Source organism: Acanthamoeba castellanii (genome assembly GCF_000313135.1).
Source record: "Acanthamoeba castellanii str. Neff unplaced genomic scaffold scf7180000084776, whole genome shotgun sequence".
NCBI lineage: Eukaryota > Discosea > Longamoebia > Acanthamoebidae > Acanthamoeba > Acanthamoeba castellanii.
The window spans coordinates 711541-728989 of NW_004457586.1; the positions used below are offsets into that span (position 1 = coordinate 711541).

Genomic DNA, 17449 nt, shown 5'->3' on the forward strand with positions numbered 1-17449 from the left:
ATCGTGCGCTCCCTCCTTCTCTTGGAGCTCAGCATACGCTCTGCGCTGATATATCTTCTTGCCTGCATTATGAACCAGGACAAAACAAGCTTGTTGGGCATCTTCATGCGGCGGTTGCACCTCGAGTTCGACAAAATGGCCTTCTCCGCACTCTCCCGTCTGTACTCGAGCCTAGTCGCTTACTGCACCACTGGTAGGTCCATCACCTCACTTTCACTCCAGTGATGAGCAAATGATGCGATAAGAAGCGCGGCTGATCTGTGTATGGCGAACTATAGATGAAGAGGAACGGTTCGTTCTGTCACCTTACGAAGCGGAAAAGCTCGTCCATGAAGAAGCCGCCAAGATAGAGGGTACGTCAATTCTTCTGGCTGACGAACGAGTTGCTCGCCGCTCAACACCCTGCACCGGCAGAGATGATCGGGAGAGCGCCGCAGCACGAAATTGAGCAAAGGATAGAAGCAATCAAAGAGATTGCACCCACGGCCATCGGCAAGTCTCACTACTTGAGGTACCTACAAAGCCTGTTTCTGCACCCAAATGAGCCCGCGCGGGTGCCCTCCGCATTCCGCCTCAACTGACCAACGCCTTTTTCCTGTGACAAGTTACTTGTACCATCTGCACCACCGCGAGTACGACGGGGCAATGGATTCATTGCATGCCTACTTTGACACTAGTATGCGGGTATGCCTTCGATATCTTGTCGCCTCGCGACCACAACTGGGCCTTCAGCGCATCCTCACACTTCTTCAGGACAACGAAGTGGTTTCTGTCGTGGATGATCCGGACGATCCGTCAAGCGCGCAGCTGATCAAGACCAAGAGCACGTTGCCCTACGCAATTCTTAATCTCGTTTCGACGCACTATCGGTTCGGGCACTACGAACAGGCTCTTGATGTACGATGCGGCGCCAAGCTTTCATTTACTCTGGTGCTTGGGCAATTGTGAGTGCACACGCACTGACTGCCATACATTGTAGGCCATCCATGAAACAGTGCGTGTGGCCCAGGAGAGGAACGACGAGGACTGCCTGGCATTCGCTCTTATGTGGCTGTGCCGCTTGACGGAGGCCCAGATCTTCGCCTTTGAAGAGAACGACACAAATTCTGAAGAGGTGAAAGGGAACCGACACGAACAAGGTCGCTCAGCCCGCCAGACACGGGATCGCATCCGGCCGAGCACGAAGCGAAAGACGAATGCGACGGAGACCAAGGCCGCAGATGACAAGCTCAAGCAATTACTCGAACGCTGCGTCGCGCGAGCGAAGGAACTGCACAACCAGCACCTTTACTCGCTCAGCTCTCTGGCGCTGGCCAAGTACAACCTCTTCCATGCTACAAGCCGACCTCGACTTCCAGGCCTGCCCTCTTCGACAGCCAACATGGTACCGACGCCAGCAAACACTCACTACGCGTTGAAGAAAACCCCATACTCACCCGCGTTTTGATGTGTTTTCTCTAGGGCACGTTCCCGTTGAGAGTCAAGGAACTGATAGAGGCGAGCATGTCTGCCAACATGAACAACTCGTTCGCGGACCTCATGAACGCAGGCCATTTCCTGAAGATGGGAATGTGGGATTTCTATGGGTACGCAGTTCTTCCTCTTGTCCACTGGTTCGGCGAGCAAGACCTCATGTCGTTCCTTGTACTGCCTTTAGGCACAAGGAGCTCGCTATGCTATCGTCGCAGATCGTGCTCGAAAACTACGGAGACAAGGCAGAGATTGAGAGCACTTGCGCCGCGTATTGCCATCTAGCTGCGCTGGTACGCATGCCTACGTCTGGCGCTGTGTAGGAGTGCATGCACACTGACAACGGCACCTTGACCTTGCAGCATGCATGGGAGGGCGATATGCACGGCGCTCTGGGCGTGCTCGCCGAGGCTCACCTGCGATTCCCTGTGGGGAGCGCCCGGCACCATTGGGCCATCCACGCCGCTCACATCCTGCACGAATGGTTCCTGCGAAGGTGCGATCATTTAGATTCATTCCTTCTCACTTCCTCGCATTCACCCACTGTCGGTTGACGCCTCGCTTCAGGTGCGAGTACTCGCGCTGCCAAGTGCTGGTGGACAAGGCAAAGGCCATGGCTGCTACGAACGGGGACTGGACAGCAGCGGCAGAGGCCCTGCATCTCTCCGCTCTGCTCATGATCGCTCGAGGACAGCTGTCTGAGGTACCTATGCCCACGTCTTTACTCCATCACTCCACAATGACAATCAGCCCTAACTCGTATCCCTTTCCTCGACGATAAAGGCGTTTGGTGTTGTGAACAAGCTCATCGGCAAGTGCAAGAAGAAGAACATGGAGGTGCAGAGCATTGCCTACCTGCTGACGCTGGCACAGATCCACCAGAAGTCCGGAAATCCGGTGGCTGCCTTGACCTCCGTGCTCAGCTGCCTCACGCAGTCGGAGAATCTCAACCTGGATAACTTGTTCGTCATGTCCACCGTGCGCCTGGCCGAGATCCACCTACAGCTGGGGAACGCCCAGAAGGCCCTGACCTCCCTACACTCCGTGCTCCCGCAGGTGATGCAGCACTGCCCTCTCCACGTCAAGTGCGTTTCCTCCACCCAACCCACCAACTCAACCTTTCGTCTTCACCTTCGCTTCATTCCTCACCTATCTTTGTTGACAGAGCTGACACGTTCTTGCTCATGGCCAAGTGTCACTTGTACATGCTGAAGCCGCAACAAGGCCACGGTACGACCAGCGCAGGCGCAGGCCTGTATAGCTTGAAGAAGAAGAAGAAGAAGAAGAACTCACGAGCGTGATCTCTCGTGTCTCGGCAGTGGTCGACGTGCTGGGTCTCCTTGAGAAGGCGCTCGCGTGCTACAGGCCGCTGCAGGACGTCGACAAGCAGATCGAGACACACTACCTGCTGGCGCGCGTCCAGCATGAGGCCGGGCTCATCGAGGAGCGCAACCGGTCGTCGGCCCACTTCAAGCGGCAGATGAAGCGCAAGCAGGAGGCCATACGACACACGACCGACATGTTGGGCCTCTACCACCTCGACGACCCTTCGTTCACGTTCGGCCTCTGCGCCCAGCTTCTGCTCGACCACACCGCCGACCAATAGAAAAGGCATGTTACGAAATTTTCAAGACTGTTCTGAAACCGCCTGTTTTTCCGATTTGGTTGGCCGCACCTTGGCGACTTGCCTTGAAGCGCCCAGAAGTAACGCAAAGATTGAGAGATGGAGAGGGATGATGAGGCCAACACAAAGCAGTCCCAGATCGACCGTCTGGAGGCACAAATGGTAGAACTCAAGCAAGAAATGGCTGATGTGAAATCGCTGCTCGATCGGCGCTTGACGGATTTGTTTCAACTGCTCTCTTCTTCTACAACTGCCCATCTTCCCACCTCCTCGCTATCCACGTCTTCCGCTTCCATCGACACAGGCACGCCAGGACGACACTTCTCGCCCAGCAGCAAAGCGCTCTCATTCACCGAAGGTTCGGATGATGACATGCGAATGGGGACAAAGCAGCGAAGGGCGTTCAAACGAGAGCGCGACATCGAGGGAATCTCCTCGCCCAAGAGACTTCCACAACTTCGTAAGTCGTTGGAGGGCCTGAACGGAATAGGTAGCTTGAAGATGAATGAAATTGAAGACGAAGAGGAGCTTATGGAGGAGGACGAGGACGGACACGATGCGACAGCGCAGCGGTAAGCGCCGTCGGGTGGAGTTTGAGGATGGGCACGTGGGCAGAGAGGATGTGCTCGAGGCGGAGGTTGAGAGCGACTGCTACCTCCTGCAGCGACTACCTGTCGAAGTGTGGACGCACATCTTGTCCTTCGTCTTGGCTAAGAAATCTCCTTTCGCATCACTCAGCGCTACCCTACTTACTTGCAAGCTGTGGCGAAGGGTACGCACCCGCTTCGATCGCTTTATTTGGATTTATTTTGTTCGTAAACGCTAAATCTACACCAACGATTCTTCATCAGCTCCTTCCACTAACTTGCTTTTTGACCCTTGCCCGTACAACAGATCGGCTTGTCGTTGGTGACCTCCTACACAATGTCGCCCATGAAGCCCAAGAAGCTGGCCAGAAAGTGCCTCGCCTTTCTCTTTGGCAACTGCCCCAATCTACGGTCGCTGCGCGTGAGGAACTGTCCCATCGTGAACTCCATGCTCTACCACTTGCCTGAGCGTACGACCTCTTGTCATTTCTGTTTCACGCGTGCTGAGCTCATGCGCTCTCGACGTCGTGCAGGAATCACACTTCTCGACTGTGGGTTCACGCAGATCACCGAGGAGGCGCTGGAGTACCTTCCGCTGTCGCTGAAGGCTCTGTCTATAGACAACATGGCCATCACAGGTACTGCCATAGCTTTTGGTGTTATGCACTCAGCTACTTCTGCGATTCCTACTCACGACAAACCCGTCAGACAATGGTTTCAATGACCTGCCGTCTCGGTTGGACACCCTTTCGCTGCGGCAAGTCATCATTTCACCCATCAGCGCCAAGAAGATGGCTCAACGCTTTACGCGCCTGCGAAAGCTCACCCTCTCTGCCCAGGTGCAATCCCTTCTTTCAGAACTGCAGGTGCTGCAAGAGTTCGGTGTTCTAACTCGAACCTGGTGATCGGGTTATCAACAGGTGACGAACGTGACGGCCTTCTTGCCGCCCTCGATCGAGTGTCTTCGCTTACACGTGGGTTCCATCGGAGACAAGAACTACCTCTGGAACGATAACGTGATCGCCACGCTCCTTCCGCTGCCTAACCTGCAGATCCTCGAGATCTCGCGATGCAACATTACCAACAGCAGCAAGCAGACGTACGTCGCTGATGACCACCACCGGCATTGTTCAGGTTCGCACTCTGACATGTTCATCTCACCTCTGCCCAATAACAGGCTCGCCGAGACACGCGTGCGACATCTGGTCATCAGGCAGGCCAAGCTCTCGGACGACGGGATGCGCTACCTCCCGCCGACGCTCATCTCGCTCATGCTCGAAAGCGTGCCGACCATCACCGACGCCGGGCTCCGTGGCCTGCCGCTGGCCGTGCAGAGCATGGCGCTGATCAAGATGGAGAAGCTCACCGGGCCGGGCCTGCTCAGCTTCCTCCTCGAGTCGGCGACCAACCTGCGCTACCTCGTACTCGACGAGGAGCTGCACGCCGCCCTGCGCGCCGTCGACGTCGATCGCAAGCTCGCCGCCCGACGCAACCTGCACATCAGCGTCAAGCGCGAGAACGAGCCTTGTCCCAAGCTCCATCAGTTGCCTGTCCACCACCTTCCTCCTCCCGATCAGTGATAAACAAGCCGCACGGTGGCTTTCTTGTTTTCTTTTCTCTTTCGATTTCCCTTCTTTCACCAGCGGGATAAAAATACGTCTTACGCAAAAATGTGTTATTAAAAGAAAAATAAAAGCCCGACTGATGGAAGATGGCCTGGGCGCAAAGATCGAAGGACTGGAGCGAGAGATGGCCGAGATGCGGCTAGAGATGCGCGAGTTACGAGCCACAATGGGCCAGATGCTGGTCCTCTTGTCTCAATTCACAACAGCGAGCGTTGCATCTTCTGCATTGGTAGCATCAGCATCAGTAATTCCTGGGATGTGGGAAAACAAAGCGACCACCCACGGGAGCGATCCTACCGATGCAGAAGATGCAGCCTATGTTCGCGATGAGCAAGACAGAGGCGAAATCAAGCCGATGATGGAAGACATGAATTGCGGGGCAAGCGCGCCTTACGAGGATCACGAGAATGAAGAAGTAGATGAAAGGGCATCGGGAACGTACGACCTACCGGTCGAGTTGTGGATGCACATCTTGGGCTTCGTGGCGCGTCAGCAGCGGAATCCAGAGGGACAAGTCTGCATCTTCGCGTCCCTGTCCTCCGTCCTCCTCGCCTCTCGCTTCTGGCGCAAGGTACAAGGCTCCTCCTCCCCTCAACCCGCGTTCTCTTCATCACCGCATGAGCTCATGCGATGCGCGTATCCGATGCGTGTGCTGTCTGTAGTTGGGGCTGGCGTCGGTGGGCGCCTATATTCTGCCGCCTACGAAGCCGAAGAAGCTGATCCGGCGATGCCTTCCTTTCATCTTCGCCAGCTGCCCCAACCTCAAGGAGCTCTGCCTTCGTAATTGCCCCGTCGTGGACTCTATGCTGACCGACATCCCCGAAGGCACGTGCTGTTGTTGTGCGTGTGCGGTGGCGCGTGCGTGCGTGCGTGCGTGCGTGTGCGTGTTCTGTTTGCCGGGACAGAGCGTGTGAAGGAAAGGATCACTTCGCGCGTCTAAGCGTCGGCATAGAGCGAATTCTCTGTTGTCAGGCCTTGTGCGAGCGTATTCGACGCCGTCTTTGTATGGCTCGAGCGTCAGAACACAAAGCCACATTCATTCATTCATTCATTCATTCCATGTTTGTGGATGTGCGTGGTGCATCGCTGATCGAATGTTTTGGAACCAAAATATCTCAACCAACAGGTCTAGCATCGCTGGATTGCGGGTTCACTCAGATCACAGATGCCAGCATCGAGTACCTTCCATTTTCACTCAAGGCCATCTACTTGAGCAACACAGCGGTTACAGACAAAGGTATTTACTTGCAAAGTTTTACTCTCTGTCGATGGTGTGTAGTGTCTGAAATCACGATGGTCACGGCAGGTGTGGTGGAGCTGCCGCCATCGATCGAGGTCCTCTCACTGCAGGAGACGAGCATCACCAGCCATCAGTTCCACCGCATCAAGCACAAGTTTCCGCAGCTCAAGACCCTCTACCTGTCGGCCCTCAAGAAGCTGGTGCCCACCAGCCGCCTGCCGCCCTCGCTCCAGAAGCTGTCGCTCCACCCGGGCCACGTGCCCGACGAGCGTAAGCGGTTCATGTACAACGACAAGTGCCTGGAGGACATCGGCCTGCTGCGCCACCTCACCCGCCTCAACCTGTTTCACGTCAACCTGTCCAACGAGGGCATGCGCAAGCTCAAGGACCTCGGCCTGGTGTCGCTCCAGATTGTGGGCGGCATGTTCGAGGACGAGGGCCTGGCCTTCCTCCCCGCCAGCCTCGTGAGCCTGCGCGTCTCGCGAGCCAAGGGCGTCACCGACGTGGGCCTCCTCAGCATATCCCTTCTTCCGTGGAGCGATTAGGTTCGTGTCGTGTCGTGTCGTGTCGTGTCGTGTCGTGTCGTGTCGTGTCGTGTCGTGTCGTGTCGTGTCGTGTCGTGTCGTGTATGTGCGTACTGACAGTGACGAACACCAGGACTGGCGAAGGTGGGGCATGTGACGGCGGAGGGCATTGTGCGATTCCTGCGAGCATCAAATGCCCCGCGGCTGCAGCTGGTTGTGGAGAAGACCATGCAGTCCGCGCTACTGGCCGTCCCCGAGTTCCCCGGCGCGCGCGTGCACCTCTCCACCGACAAGCACCTCTTCTACGAGCGAGGAGGCTGCGGCCTCTACTACTGCTAGTTGATCTACAACAGCCACTACTGCTGCCCCTGAATGAAAACGAGTGGCGAGCGTTTGCGGTGTAAAGAATTCAAAGCCATTGGCTTGAAATCGATTAGTGGGGCCTTGGTAACACAACGCCTGTTCAGTTGCCGTAAGCAATCAACCCAACCAACAAGATGTACGGAGGAGGCGGTGGTGGTCTCACGGTGTCGAGGATTGCCTTCAACAAGCATGACAAGGACAAGAGTGGCTGCATCTCCAGATCTGAGTTCCATGACCTGGTTGGTTCCTCTTTCATCATTTACAAACAAAGATGAATGTCAGTTTAATGTTGCGCTACTCGTAATTCATGTAGTGCTACTCGATGGGCCACTACCTGACGCCGGCCGAGGCAGAGCACGCGGCCAAAATGATCGACAAGTACCCCTTTCCTCTCTAACACACACCCAGGCCAGGTGTTGTTCTTTTAATTGAGGCTCACGCTGTCAATCAATCCATCTTCATCTTCTTTGCTCGCGCAGGGACGGCTCGGGCTCGATCACCTACGACGAATTCCAGAAGTGGTGGAGGACCGACAACCGGTTCCAGAACCTGCAGCTATCGGAGGACGAGATGGCGGTGCTTACCCGCTGCGCTGACTACTTCAAGCACTTTGACCGCGACCACTCGGGCTGCCTCAACGCCGAGGAGTTCAGGTGCGTGTTGCGTGTGCGGTGTCGTGTGTGCGTGTTGCGTGCATAACACATGTGTGCTTGCTGGCTGACGCTAGAGATCGCGCAGGCACACGCACGCGGATCTGACCAAGCACGGCCTCACAACTAAGACCTTCGACCAGTGCTTCAGGGAGCTCGACTCGGACGGTTCGGGTCGCATCACCTACAACGAATACATCCAGTGGCTCATCCGCATCGGCTCCCTCAAGCTCAAGCCCATCGACTAAGAGCTCACCCCGCGCGTTTGCACCGGCATCATTATGTATCACATTCTTTAGAATCCGACCATGCTTCCGTGTAATTAGTGGTCGATAGAAAGGAATTCTAAAAATGCGATGGAGCAGGTTGGTCCTGGGTTCGGTGGGCAGTCGCGCACTTTTGGCTGACGCTCAATAGAAATTCCACCTCAGCTGCTACTGGCAATGGGGGGGGGTGAGCGGCAGTGTACTCAAGCATAGGACAGTGAGGCACTGAGGGAGAGGAGCACGCAAGACAGAGCAAACCGAACAAGATGCAGATGCAGATGACCGACATCGACTGGCGGTTGCCCATCGCCGAAAAGATGGAGGAAAAGGAGGCGCAGAAGCAGCTGCAGACTGCGCTCCACAAGAAGTTCGAAAGCCTGGTCGTCGCCAGCAACGTCCTCAAGGCCGTTGAGAAGTTCAAGGGCCTCCTGCACCACGTACGCTTTTTTATAAATATTAATCGGCAATGCTATGCCCCACAATTAATAATAATTATTATTTTAATAACGCCAGTAAAAATAATTATTATATCTTTTTCGTCACCGGACAGCAGCGCGAAACGGAGGAGCTGCCGCCGGAGGAGAAGAAGCGGCGCAAGGCGGAGGCGGCGGACGTGCTGTCCCGCACGTCGCCCTTCAGCTTCCTCCCTGGCGCCGTACGGTGGCGGCTAGCCGCCAAGGCCCAGCGTCTCGTCTTCAAAGGTGCCCACTCCACGCCTCTCTCTGTGGTGTGGCATCGCGTGTCGTGTTGCGTGTTGTGCGTGCGGCGTGCGTGCGGTGTATTGCGCAAGCCAACCACTGACGCACGCGTCCGTCACCAGAGGGAGACGTCATCACGAGACAGAAATCCAGGGACCGCCAGGTGTACCTGCTGTGCACCGGCCAAGTGATGGCCATCGACGTGTCCGAGTCTCTGCCGCGCTTCCTCCAATACTACAGTACGCTCCCGCCCACTCTCGCCCAGCTCGGGGCATGAATCTGGCTCACGTGTGTCGTGTGTTGTGTGCTGTGTGTCGTGTGTAGGTGCCCCGGCCTACTTCGGGGAATGGGAGTGTCTGTTCGATGTGCCCGAGCGGGTGGCGGAGCTTCTTGCAGGCAGCGAGTCAGTGGTCTACGTGCTTCAGGAGCAGGAATTCCTCGATCTACTCTCCTACCAGGTATGCAGCCTTGTGTGTGTGTGTGTGTGTGTGTGTGTGTGTGTGTGTGTGTGTGTGTGTGTGTGTGGCCAAAATCTGATCGGCGGCGGATGAACGCTCAGAGCTTCAAGTACGTGCTCATCCGCACTCTGCGCAACAAGCAAAAGCTCTTTTCGTCGATCAATGCCTTCATCACGCACATCGCCGACTCCGTCACCACCAAGCGCATGGACTTCACCGCCACCCTTGCACTTTACCGCAAGGTACACACGCATCCGGAGGAGACGAACAAGGGGAAGAAGAAGAGACTGGCCTGCATCCTGACCGGGTGCGTGTGTTGTGAGTGCAGCTCAAGCCAGCCATACACGGCAAGATGGACCGCGACGAAATCGACACCGGCGGCTGGGCCTATGCCATACGACGGTACTCCAGAACACTCACTCACACCCACACACACACAATCTCTTGACGCCCCGATTGTCCATGCGCACAACGCAGATTGCCGGAGAACGTGACCCAGACGTTCGTGTTTCTGCTGTCGTCATCGATCCCCGACATCTACCTGCATCCCGGCCTGCTCGTCAACATGGTGCCGACTGGTATGCGCCTACCTATCTTCCCTTTCGATCGAACTCACATTCCTTTGGCTGACGCGCATTCTTCAAATCTGCCCACAGTGGGCCGACGGCGGGCGGTGTTCCGATTGGGCGACGGCAAGTCGCTGATGCTCATCCGCGAGGACTACACCGACGTGATCGACTTCCTCTCCATGCTGTGTCTGCACGCTCTCGAGGCCCGCAAGCTGCGTCAGCGCATCGCCTCGCCGCAGTCGTTCCGGATCATTCAGGACTTTGTGCTGCGCAAGGCCGAGCAGGTTCACGCCCTCGAGCAACGCGAGCAGGAGAAGCGCGTCCAGCGTCAGCAGCGCATCGAAGACTTTCACCGCCACCAGACCCACGAAAAGAAGCACGAGAAGGACCACACCGCCGCCGCCGCCGCCGCTGCCTCCGCCGCTGCCTCTGCCGCCAGCACTCTGTCGCCGCAGAAGCCAAAGGTGAAGCCGAAGCTTCACGGACACGACAAGCACCGGTCGGTGAGCACGCCCGGCCACGGGACTACGAAGAAGGACGAGGAGGAGCTCGGGCAGGGCTTCCCGCCGTCGCCCTACGGCTTCCTCGACAAGAAGGAGACGCCGCAGGAGCAGGACGCCATCCTCTCCCAGGTACCTGCACACCTCGATGGCTGTAGAGGTTTAGATCTCGAGTCACGGCACTCACGCTTGTGTTGTGTGTGCGTGCGTGCGTGTGCGTGTGTGCGTGTGTGTGTGTGTGTGTGTGTGTGTGTGTGTGTGGCCAGCTGTCGCTGAGCGAGAAGGAGAAGGCGGGCTTGAAGGCCATGTGGCCCGACGATCTCATCCACCGGTGCGTCGCTGTTTGCATTGGAGAGCAACGATGTTTCTACTCAGCCATACCTTCTGTGACTGACCTGCACGCTCTCGCGTGTGAGACAGAATCTGGGACATGATCATTCACCACGAGGACTACAACATCTCAGTCAATCTCTCGACGCATTGGGCCTCCGACGCCACCGAGCGCTGGTATAGGCCAAACCACCATCCCCAGCCCCGCGTGCGTGCGCATTCGCTTCATTGACGAAATGTTGACGTGTTGCGCTGTAGGACGCGCATTGTGCAGGAGGAGGTCGTGCGGCTGATCGGACCCTTCGACTCCCACACCGCCGTGCAGGGCGAGAAGATCAACCTCCACTGCTCCAAGTACGCTTCGGTTTGTTTCGTTTCGTTCTCCCCCCCCCCAATGCGAAGAGGCTGACGGCTCTGGATGCTAGGTACCTGGAGAACGAGGACTACGCTGCGCGGAGGAGCAGCCCCCGGGAGCCGCGGGACAAGGCCAAAGACAAGAAGACGAAGAATAAGGCCCACGACGACGATAACAAGCCACACGCCGCCGTCGACGATGTCAGCGACGACGACGACGAGGAGGAGGAGTGCGAGGTCGAGGTGGACATCATCAGCAGCAACACGCACTCGGTGATCAACTGCCTGTCGCCCTACCTGCACCGCAAGAAACCGGAGATCATGGCCTGGGTGGCCCGGGAGAAGCCCGTCCCGCACATCGACCAGCTCAACCTCAACGAGGACGACAAGTTCTACGTCCTGTCCTACTACTACTTCAAGGCCTTCCCCGACCTCATGCTCGAGCGCGAGGAGGAGGAGAAGAAGTCCGGCCTCGTCACCGTCAAGGAAACCGAATTCACCGGCATTCAGGTGTGTGCGCGTGCGGTGGTGCGTGTGTCATGTTGTGAGCACAAGCTCACCAGAGCGGTGCTGCAGGTGAATCTGATCGATCTGTCGAAGCTGAACCCGGAGTGCATTGACTCGTCGCTGCGGGACTACGTGGGCCAGCGCCAGGAGCAGCAGCCAGGCGCCAAGAAGAAGCGCCGGCTTCTGGTCAACATCGACTACGCGTTCGGCCGGCAGGCGGGCGACGTCCTGTGCTGCCTCATCCTGCTCTTCGGCCACGCCATCCGCTCCGTCAACGTGCTTGGCAAGGCCGGTTCGTAGCTCGCCCATTTCAACTACTGAGCGTCACACATGCACACACACACACACGGCGCCGAGCTGACGACTGCGCCGCACGCGCGTAGGAGGGCTGCAGGGAAAGCGAGGCGACATCATCCTGGCGACCCACCTCATCCTCCAGGAGGACGACTCGGTCACCGAGATCCGCAACGAGGGCCTCTCCGTACAGAGCCTTCGCGCCCTGGCCGGCGGCCGCGACGTGTGGCCCGGCGGGTACGCCCACCGCACACGCGTACACCACACACAACCGCACACGCACACGCCTAACTGGTGTTGGGGGGGGGGTGCAGTGTGTTGACGGTGCCGGGCACGCTGCTGCAGGACAGGAATCTGCTGCACTTCTACCAGCGGCTGTGGAGCTGCGTGAGCCTGGAGATGGAGGGCAGCTACTACGCGGGCCAGGTCAACAAGTACAAGAAGCTGGCCTTCCTGCGGGACGACCTGGCCATGCGCTTCATCTACTTCGTGAGCGACCTCCCGCTCCACACCGACTCCAACCTCTCCCAGGCCATGCGCGTCGACGAGGGCCTCCCGCCGCTCTACGCCACCACCCGCGCCGTTCTCCAGCAGATCCTCCGCTAACACCACCACCACCACCACCATCACCACCACCACCACCACCACCACACCCATAACTTCGAATCGTTGTTCATGCGCTACAGCTCTTCAGGTGAATGCCACCCGGACCTTGGGCCGCGATGGGGATGTTGAGGCCTCTTTGTTTCGCCGCTTCGCAATGTCCATGCACGCTGCGCGTCCACCGGCAGACGTGTCGTTGAAGCCGAGCTCCATGTGCGTGATGTCCGTCTCGGCAATCAGTCGGCCAATGCCCTCCTTTAGACTACGAAGCCACATGCGGAGCCGTGGTGAGTTGTGGTGGGCTGCGGCCACTTCATGAACAGTGTTACCTGGTGTCGGTCACTCGATTCCACGTCAGATCAAGGTGCTCGATGCTTGGCCGCCGGGCAAGAATGACTGTAGTCACAAAGTGTGTGAGTCGTGTGGGTGGCGTGTGTGAAGGTTGCGCTCGCGCGTGTGCGTACTTCCGCACAGATAGAGCACATCGGCGTCTGCCAGCGCGTTCCGAGAGAGATTGAGGCTTTTCAGTCGGGGAAGCCCGGTGGCGAGAGCATCAGTGAGGTTTTCAAGGGGGCCAGGCATGGTCGAACAGCGGCCCAGATTGCACCTGTTCAGTTCCAAGGTCTCCACACGACCTAGTCGCTTCAACGGTGCCTGTGCCACTGTGCGGTGAACAATTGTGTGAGGTGAGCGTTGGTGCTGTGGTGCTCCACGTTTTTCGTTGGCCTACCTGCCGTGGCGGAGGTGCACTTGATGTAACTGACGTAGGGTTCCATCGCAGTCAGCTCCGCTTCAACGTGCTGGATCCCAAACTGCTCGATCGTATGGAGAAGATCTGCACAGGTGATGTATGATCAGGATCGGGTGCAAGCACGTGAACTGGATCAAGCCCAAAGCGAGCCAGTACCGATGGTGCGATAAGTGAGGTAGAGTCGCTTGTGGTAGTCCCTGGCGTTGCTCTCGTAATTGCACTCTGGTGGGTAGTTCGCTCCACCAGGCCACCGCTCAGCGCACAGGCTCTGCCAGTACGGGCCGCGCCTTTCCGTGGGCAGTACCTCCGCTACGTCAAGCGCCAGGGCTGCTTTGCCAGTGACGCGCCCTCCACCATGCACTACCCCCACCAACTGACCAGAGCGCAAGCAAGGTGTTTGTGCATCAGCAGACAGGGAGACAGAGAGTAGTACGTGCAAGGGTACGTACCAGCTCCATCGGCAAGTCGGTCCAGTCCGCCGTTTGTGTAGCACCCACAACTGCTTGCCCCCCCCCACGCGATGCAATGCCTGTCAGCCCGGCACCACCCCACCATTCTCCCTGCTAGACCAAAGGAGAAGAAGGCACCATCTGAAAAATGGGAAGCGATGTAGTTCTCTACAAGGGCACGAAGTGTGGCGGCAGGCATGGTGGTGAAGAAGACGAAGCAGGCTGTCTTCCTGCAAGCACAAGAACTACAATCCTACATTTTTCCGGCATTGGGGGCATTGTCGACTAAAAGTCGTACCTCGAATCTTGAGGTGGGGCACATTTTCTGCATCTGCGCATCTCGATCTACGCGTATATCTACAGAAGGCAAGCTACGATGAGGCGAATCGCATCAGGCACTCCACGTAGCTACGCTGCGATGTCAGGCGTGCGGACCTCCGGCGCAGCGGCAGCGGCTTCATTCTCATCTCAATCGCTCTTTAAGTGCGCCACATCATCTGCTGCCCCTCTTTTCACCCGCAGCGCTTCCCTCGCAACTCCTTCCACAGCACGGCTCTTCGCTCGCACGACCAAACCCCTCGGTCTTGCGGGTACCTCCCCAAAGCGCCAAACATTTCACCACCCCAGACGATCTAAATGAAAAATCATCATCCTCCCTACAATAATAGGCCGGCCCCTGCAGCAGAGATTCGCCTCGACCACCGCCGAGGGCGTCCAAGCTTCGGGCAGCGGCAGGGCACGTATCACCGCTATTGGCGTACTCATTGCTGCCGTTGGTGGCGTCACCGGTACCAAGCGTCCCTCGCCCCATGTCATCCCCTCTACTCACAAACCGCGCTTTCTCTTGTTCTTCTTCTTCTTCTTCTTCTATTGAAGGTGTGGTCTACGCTGCTGAGGGTGGCAACCAGGTACGGTGGCCATACCTCTTTTCTCTTGGCCTTGGCCGCTCCAATGTGTGGCTTGGTGTATAACCGTACCTCTTGTGGCTGCAGGGCGAGGAGGCTGGCCTCTTTGCCAACCTCAAGAAGAAGTTCACGGCTCAGACGAACAAGCTGCTCAACATCGACGAGAACAAGAAGATCTTGCCAGACGCTCACCCTCCTCCGTATGGCAAGCCCATCACAGTGGTCATCTCGGACGACGTCCTGCTCGTGCAAGAATATCAGCCGCTCTCCGGCGGTATGCTGACGAAGAAGCGCCCTGGCGTTGAGTTCTTCCTGGCCCAGCTCAGCCAAGACTACGAGCTCGTCATCTGGAGCTTGCAGCAAGTCATGGTACGCAACAGCTGTCTGTGTTGGCGACGTCCAGAGGGACTCACCGCGTGGTGCGTAACAGAGCTTTGGCCCCGTCATCGAAAAGCTGGACCCGAACCATCACGCGGCGCACCGGGTCTACGTCGACGCTACGGTGGTCAATGCCGAGGGCATGAACGTGAAGGACCTCAAGTTCCTCAACAGACCATTGGACAAGGTACTTCACAAGGATATATCTTTGGCCTTCGCCCATGTCCGCCATTTTACTTACTGCGCGTGCGTGCGTTAGACGATCGTTTTGGACATCAGCCCGGATCACGTGGTGCAGAAGGAGAACCTCATCGTGGCCCCTAAGTACGACGGCAGGCTCGAAGACGTCTACCTCTTGGAGATGCTCAACTTCTTCCGGCGTACGTCTTTCTCTCTCTCGTTAAACAAATGTGCATCAACGTTAACGTGTGCCACACGCTCACCTTGCTTCTTCCAATACACAGTGTTGGCCGCCTCGTCCAAGTCGCAGAGCGGAGTGCCCGATGTGCGCAACTGGGTGGCGGCCATGAACAAGAAAGGCCCGCAGTACTTCAAGGAGCTGTACGCCGACGCTGTGAAGAAGGCCAAGGACAGGGCCGAGGAGGAGAGGAAGAAGAGGGAGGAGCAGCTTCAGATGCGTGACGTCGGCAACACCGGCAGGAAGTGGTAACGAAGCATTGTTGCGTTCTTGTTGAGCTCTCTTCGTGAAGGGCGAAGAAGGTGAACAGCGAGCCGTCGTGTAGCGCGTGCGATAATACTTTTTATTTTCAATCTTTATTTGGAGATTTGATTGCCGCGGAACCACAGATGGACGACAAGACAAAGATTGTTCAGTTGACTGCGCTTGCTGGTGCGGGTGCGGTACTTCTTGGTGCCTACTACTTGGGCACCAGGCATGCAACTGCCCCTGCAGCCACTTCATCTTCTGCCGCTGCCGAGACGTGCGAGTGTGGATTGACGGTGGCCCAAGGCGGATGCGCCCCGGCATCGTCATCTTCTGCGTCGCTCTACAACTCGCAGCTGCTGGGCACCGTCAAGAAGTACGAGAAGCACTTCATCATTTGCTCGGGCACGGAGCCCGACGAGTGGGGTGCCAAGATCGACAAGGACGAGGGCTCCTTCGCACAGCTGGCCAAGCAGGCCATCACCGCGAGGAAGGCCGAGCTCACGTTCAAGTTCAAGCTCACGAACTCGGACGAGAGGAGCAAGGGGTCCGAAGGCACCGACCTGATCGTGTTCCCAGGTGACCTTTCTGTGCGTGTGTCGTGTGTGCCGTGTGTCGTGTGTCGTGTGTTACCTGACTCCTCTCGTACAGAGCGGATTCGCTACCTTGGCGTCACGGCTGAGACCATGCCGGTGCGCGCTCATCCCGCCCATTTGCTGAGTCGTCTTTCTTTGGCAGTGGGGCTGATCCTCATCCGCCGATCGGTACTTGTCAGTTCATCGTTGAAGATCACCTGGTGAATGGCCACGTTAGCGAGCGAGTCAAGCACGAGCCCTTCGAAAGCGAGCTGGTGCTCGTATGCTGTCACAACAACAGGGACACTCGCTGCGGCGCTGAGGTGTGTGCCACCTTCATGCCTCACGCCTTGCGAAAGCTCATGCGCGTTCTTCTTCTTCTCCTCCTTCTTCGCCCTAGGGTCCCATCATCGTGTCTGCCTTCGACCGGCTGTTGGCCGCGCGAGGCCTCGGAGAAGACAAGGTCATGGTCCGCAGCAGCTCGCACCTGGGCGGCCACAAATACGCCGGTACGACGTCTGTGCGATGGTGGCCTGCACACCGCTGATGGGGAAGCTCATGACATGGCGATGTTATGCGCTGCGCTTCAGGCGTTGTTGTGGTGTATCCTCGTGGCGACTGGTTTGGCTTCATCACGGAGCAGCAGGTGGAAAAGCTTCTGGACAACTACATCGAGCACGGCAGCATGGTCCCCGAGCACTGGCGCGGGCGAATGGTACCACCTCCCCATTGTGCGGACAGGCCAACAACACTCCAGTGCTGACCACCAAACCACCAGGGCATCGACAAGCAAGAGGCCAAGGACCTCGCCGACAGCGTCACATTGGCTGTTGAAACCAGTTCGTAAGTGAGAACCAACAAGGGGACCTTTCGCAAGCTCCTCTTCTGCCTTTTTCTTGGTACGGGGGAAAGCGAAAAATTGCCTTCGCGCCAAAAATTGTTTGTGTCGACGCTTCTCCCGCCTTTTCCCTCCGCCGAAAGATTGATCATCAGCAACCTCGACATCACGGCCTCCGAAGAAGAGCTAGCGACAACCCGTGAGCATGTGCAAACATATTTTGAACG

General features: G+C 57.3%; 9 protein-coding genes across 9 annotated transcripts; 8 read left to right on the forward strand and 1 right to left on the reverse strand.

The window, feature by feature from the left end:
- Positions 1-135: 135 nt before the first annotated feature.
- Positions 136-3076, forward strand: ACA1_282660 (uncharacterized protein; the record flags this gene model as incomplete). The annotated part of the gene is made up of 12 exons (XM_004344783.1): positions 136-193; positions 318-353; positions 415-511; positions 606-897; positions 1010-1384; positions 1462-1586; positions 1658-1763; positions 1794-1966; positions 2038-2173; positions 2254-2555; positions 2636-2700; positions 2790-3076. The coding sequence occupies 12 exons, from the start codon at positions 136-138 to the stop codon at positions 3074-3076; spliced, it is 2052 nt and encodes a 683-aa protein (XP_004344833.1).
- Positions 3077-3599: 523 nt separating this feature from the next.
- Positions 3600-5261, forward strand: ACA1_282670 (leucine rich repeat domain containing protein; the record flags this gene model as incomplete). Its single annotated transcript, XM_004344784.1, has 6 exons — positions 3600-3866; positions 3989-4151; positions 4215-4319; positions 4390-4520; positions 4602-4780; positions 4859-5261. 6 exons carry the CDS (start codon positions 3600-3602, stop codon positions 5259-5261), a joined length of 1248 nt encoding a protein of 415 aa, XP_004344834.1.
- A 403-nt stretch (positions 5262-5664) lies between these two features.
- Positions 5665-6246, forward strand: ACA1_282680 (uncharacterized protein; the record flags this gene model as incomplete). Its single annotated transcript, XM_004344785.1, has 3 exons — positions 5665-5877; positions 5969-6086; positions 6212-6246. 3 exons carry the CDS (start codon positions 5665-5667, stop codon positions 6244-6246), a joined length of 366 nt encoding a protein of 121 aa, XP_004344835.1.
- A 353-nt stretch (positions 6247-6599) lies between these two features.
- ACA1_282690 (uncharacterized protein) lies at positions 6600-7409 on the forward strand (the record flags this gene model as incomplete). The annotated part of the gene is given in 3 exon segments (XM_004344786.1): positions 6600-7049; positions 7064-7091; positions 7204-7409. 3 exon segments carry the CDS (start codon positions 6600-6602, stop codon positions 7407-7409), a joined length of 684 nt encoding a protein of 227 aa, XP_004344836.1.
- A 158-nt stretch (positions 7410-7567) lies between these two features.
- ACA1_282700 (EF hand domain containing protein) lies at positions 7568-8331 on the forward strand (the record flags this gene model as incomplete). Its single annotated transcript, XM_004344787.1, has 4 exons — positions 7568-7672; positions 7747-7811; positions 7913-8009; positions 8161-8331. The coding sequence occupies 4 exons, from the start codon at positions 7568-7570 to the stop codon at positions 8329-8331; spliced, it is 438 nt and encodes a 145-aa protein (XP_004344837.1).
- Positions 8332-8615: 284 nt separating this feature from the next.
- ACA1_282710 (cyclic nucleotide-binding domain containing protein) lies at positions 8616-12665 on the forward strand (the record flags this gene model as incomplete). The annotated part of the gene is made up of 16 exons (XM_004344788.1): positions 8616-8786; positions 8903-9050; positions 9170-9286; positions 9372-9505; positions 9607-9747; positions 9834-9907; positions 9983-10083; positions 10162-10337; positions 10359-10706; positions 10841-10905; positions 10995-11112; positions 11179-11268; positions 11307-11768; positions 11835-12057; positions 12149-12296; positions 12374-12665. 16 exons carry the CDS (start codon positions 8616-8618, stop codon positions 12663-12665), a joined length of 2808 nt encoding a protein of 935 aa, XP_004344838.1.
- An 84-nt stretch (positions 12666-12749) lies between these two features.
- ACA1_282720 (leucine rich repeat domain containing protein) lies at positions 12750-14061 on the reverse strand (the record flags this gene model as incomplete). The annotated part of the gene is made up of 7 exons (XM_004344789.1): positions 12750-12924; positions 12992-13058; positions 13127-13324; positions 13393-13497; positions 13570-13786; positions 13863-13912; positions 14001-14061. The coding sequence occupies 7 exons, from the start codon at positions 14059-14061 to the stop codon at positions 12750-12752; spliced, it is 873 nt and encodes a 290-aa protein (XP_004344839.1).
- Positions 14062-14280: 219 nt separating this feature from the next.
- Positions 14281-15815, forward strand: ACA1_282730 (NLI interacting factor family phosphatase; the record flags this gene model as incomplete). Its single annotated transcript, XM_004344790.1, has 7 exons — positions 14281-14289; positions 14548-14650; positions 14739-14770; positions 14855-15136; positions 15198-15332; positions 15405-15525; positions 15610-15815. The coding sequence occupies 7 exons, from the start codon at positions 14281-14283 to the stop codon at positions 15813-15815; spliced, it is 888 nt and encodes a 295-aa protein (XP_004344840.1).
- Positions 15816-15952: 137 nt separating this feature from the next.
- ACA1_282740 (ferredoxin, putative) lies at positions 15953-17231 on the forward strand (the record flags this gene model as incomplete). Its single annotated transcript, XM_004344791.1, has 7 exons — positions 15953-15995; positions 16059-16388; positions 16461-16501; positions 16585-16707; positions 16785-16893; positions 16975-17099; positions 17163-17231. The coding sequence occupies 7 exons, from the start codon at positions 15953-15955 to the stop codon at positions 17229-17231; spliced, it is 840 nt and encodes a 279-aa protein (XP_004344841.1).
- Between the last annotated feature and the right edge of the window lie 218 nt (positions 17232-17449).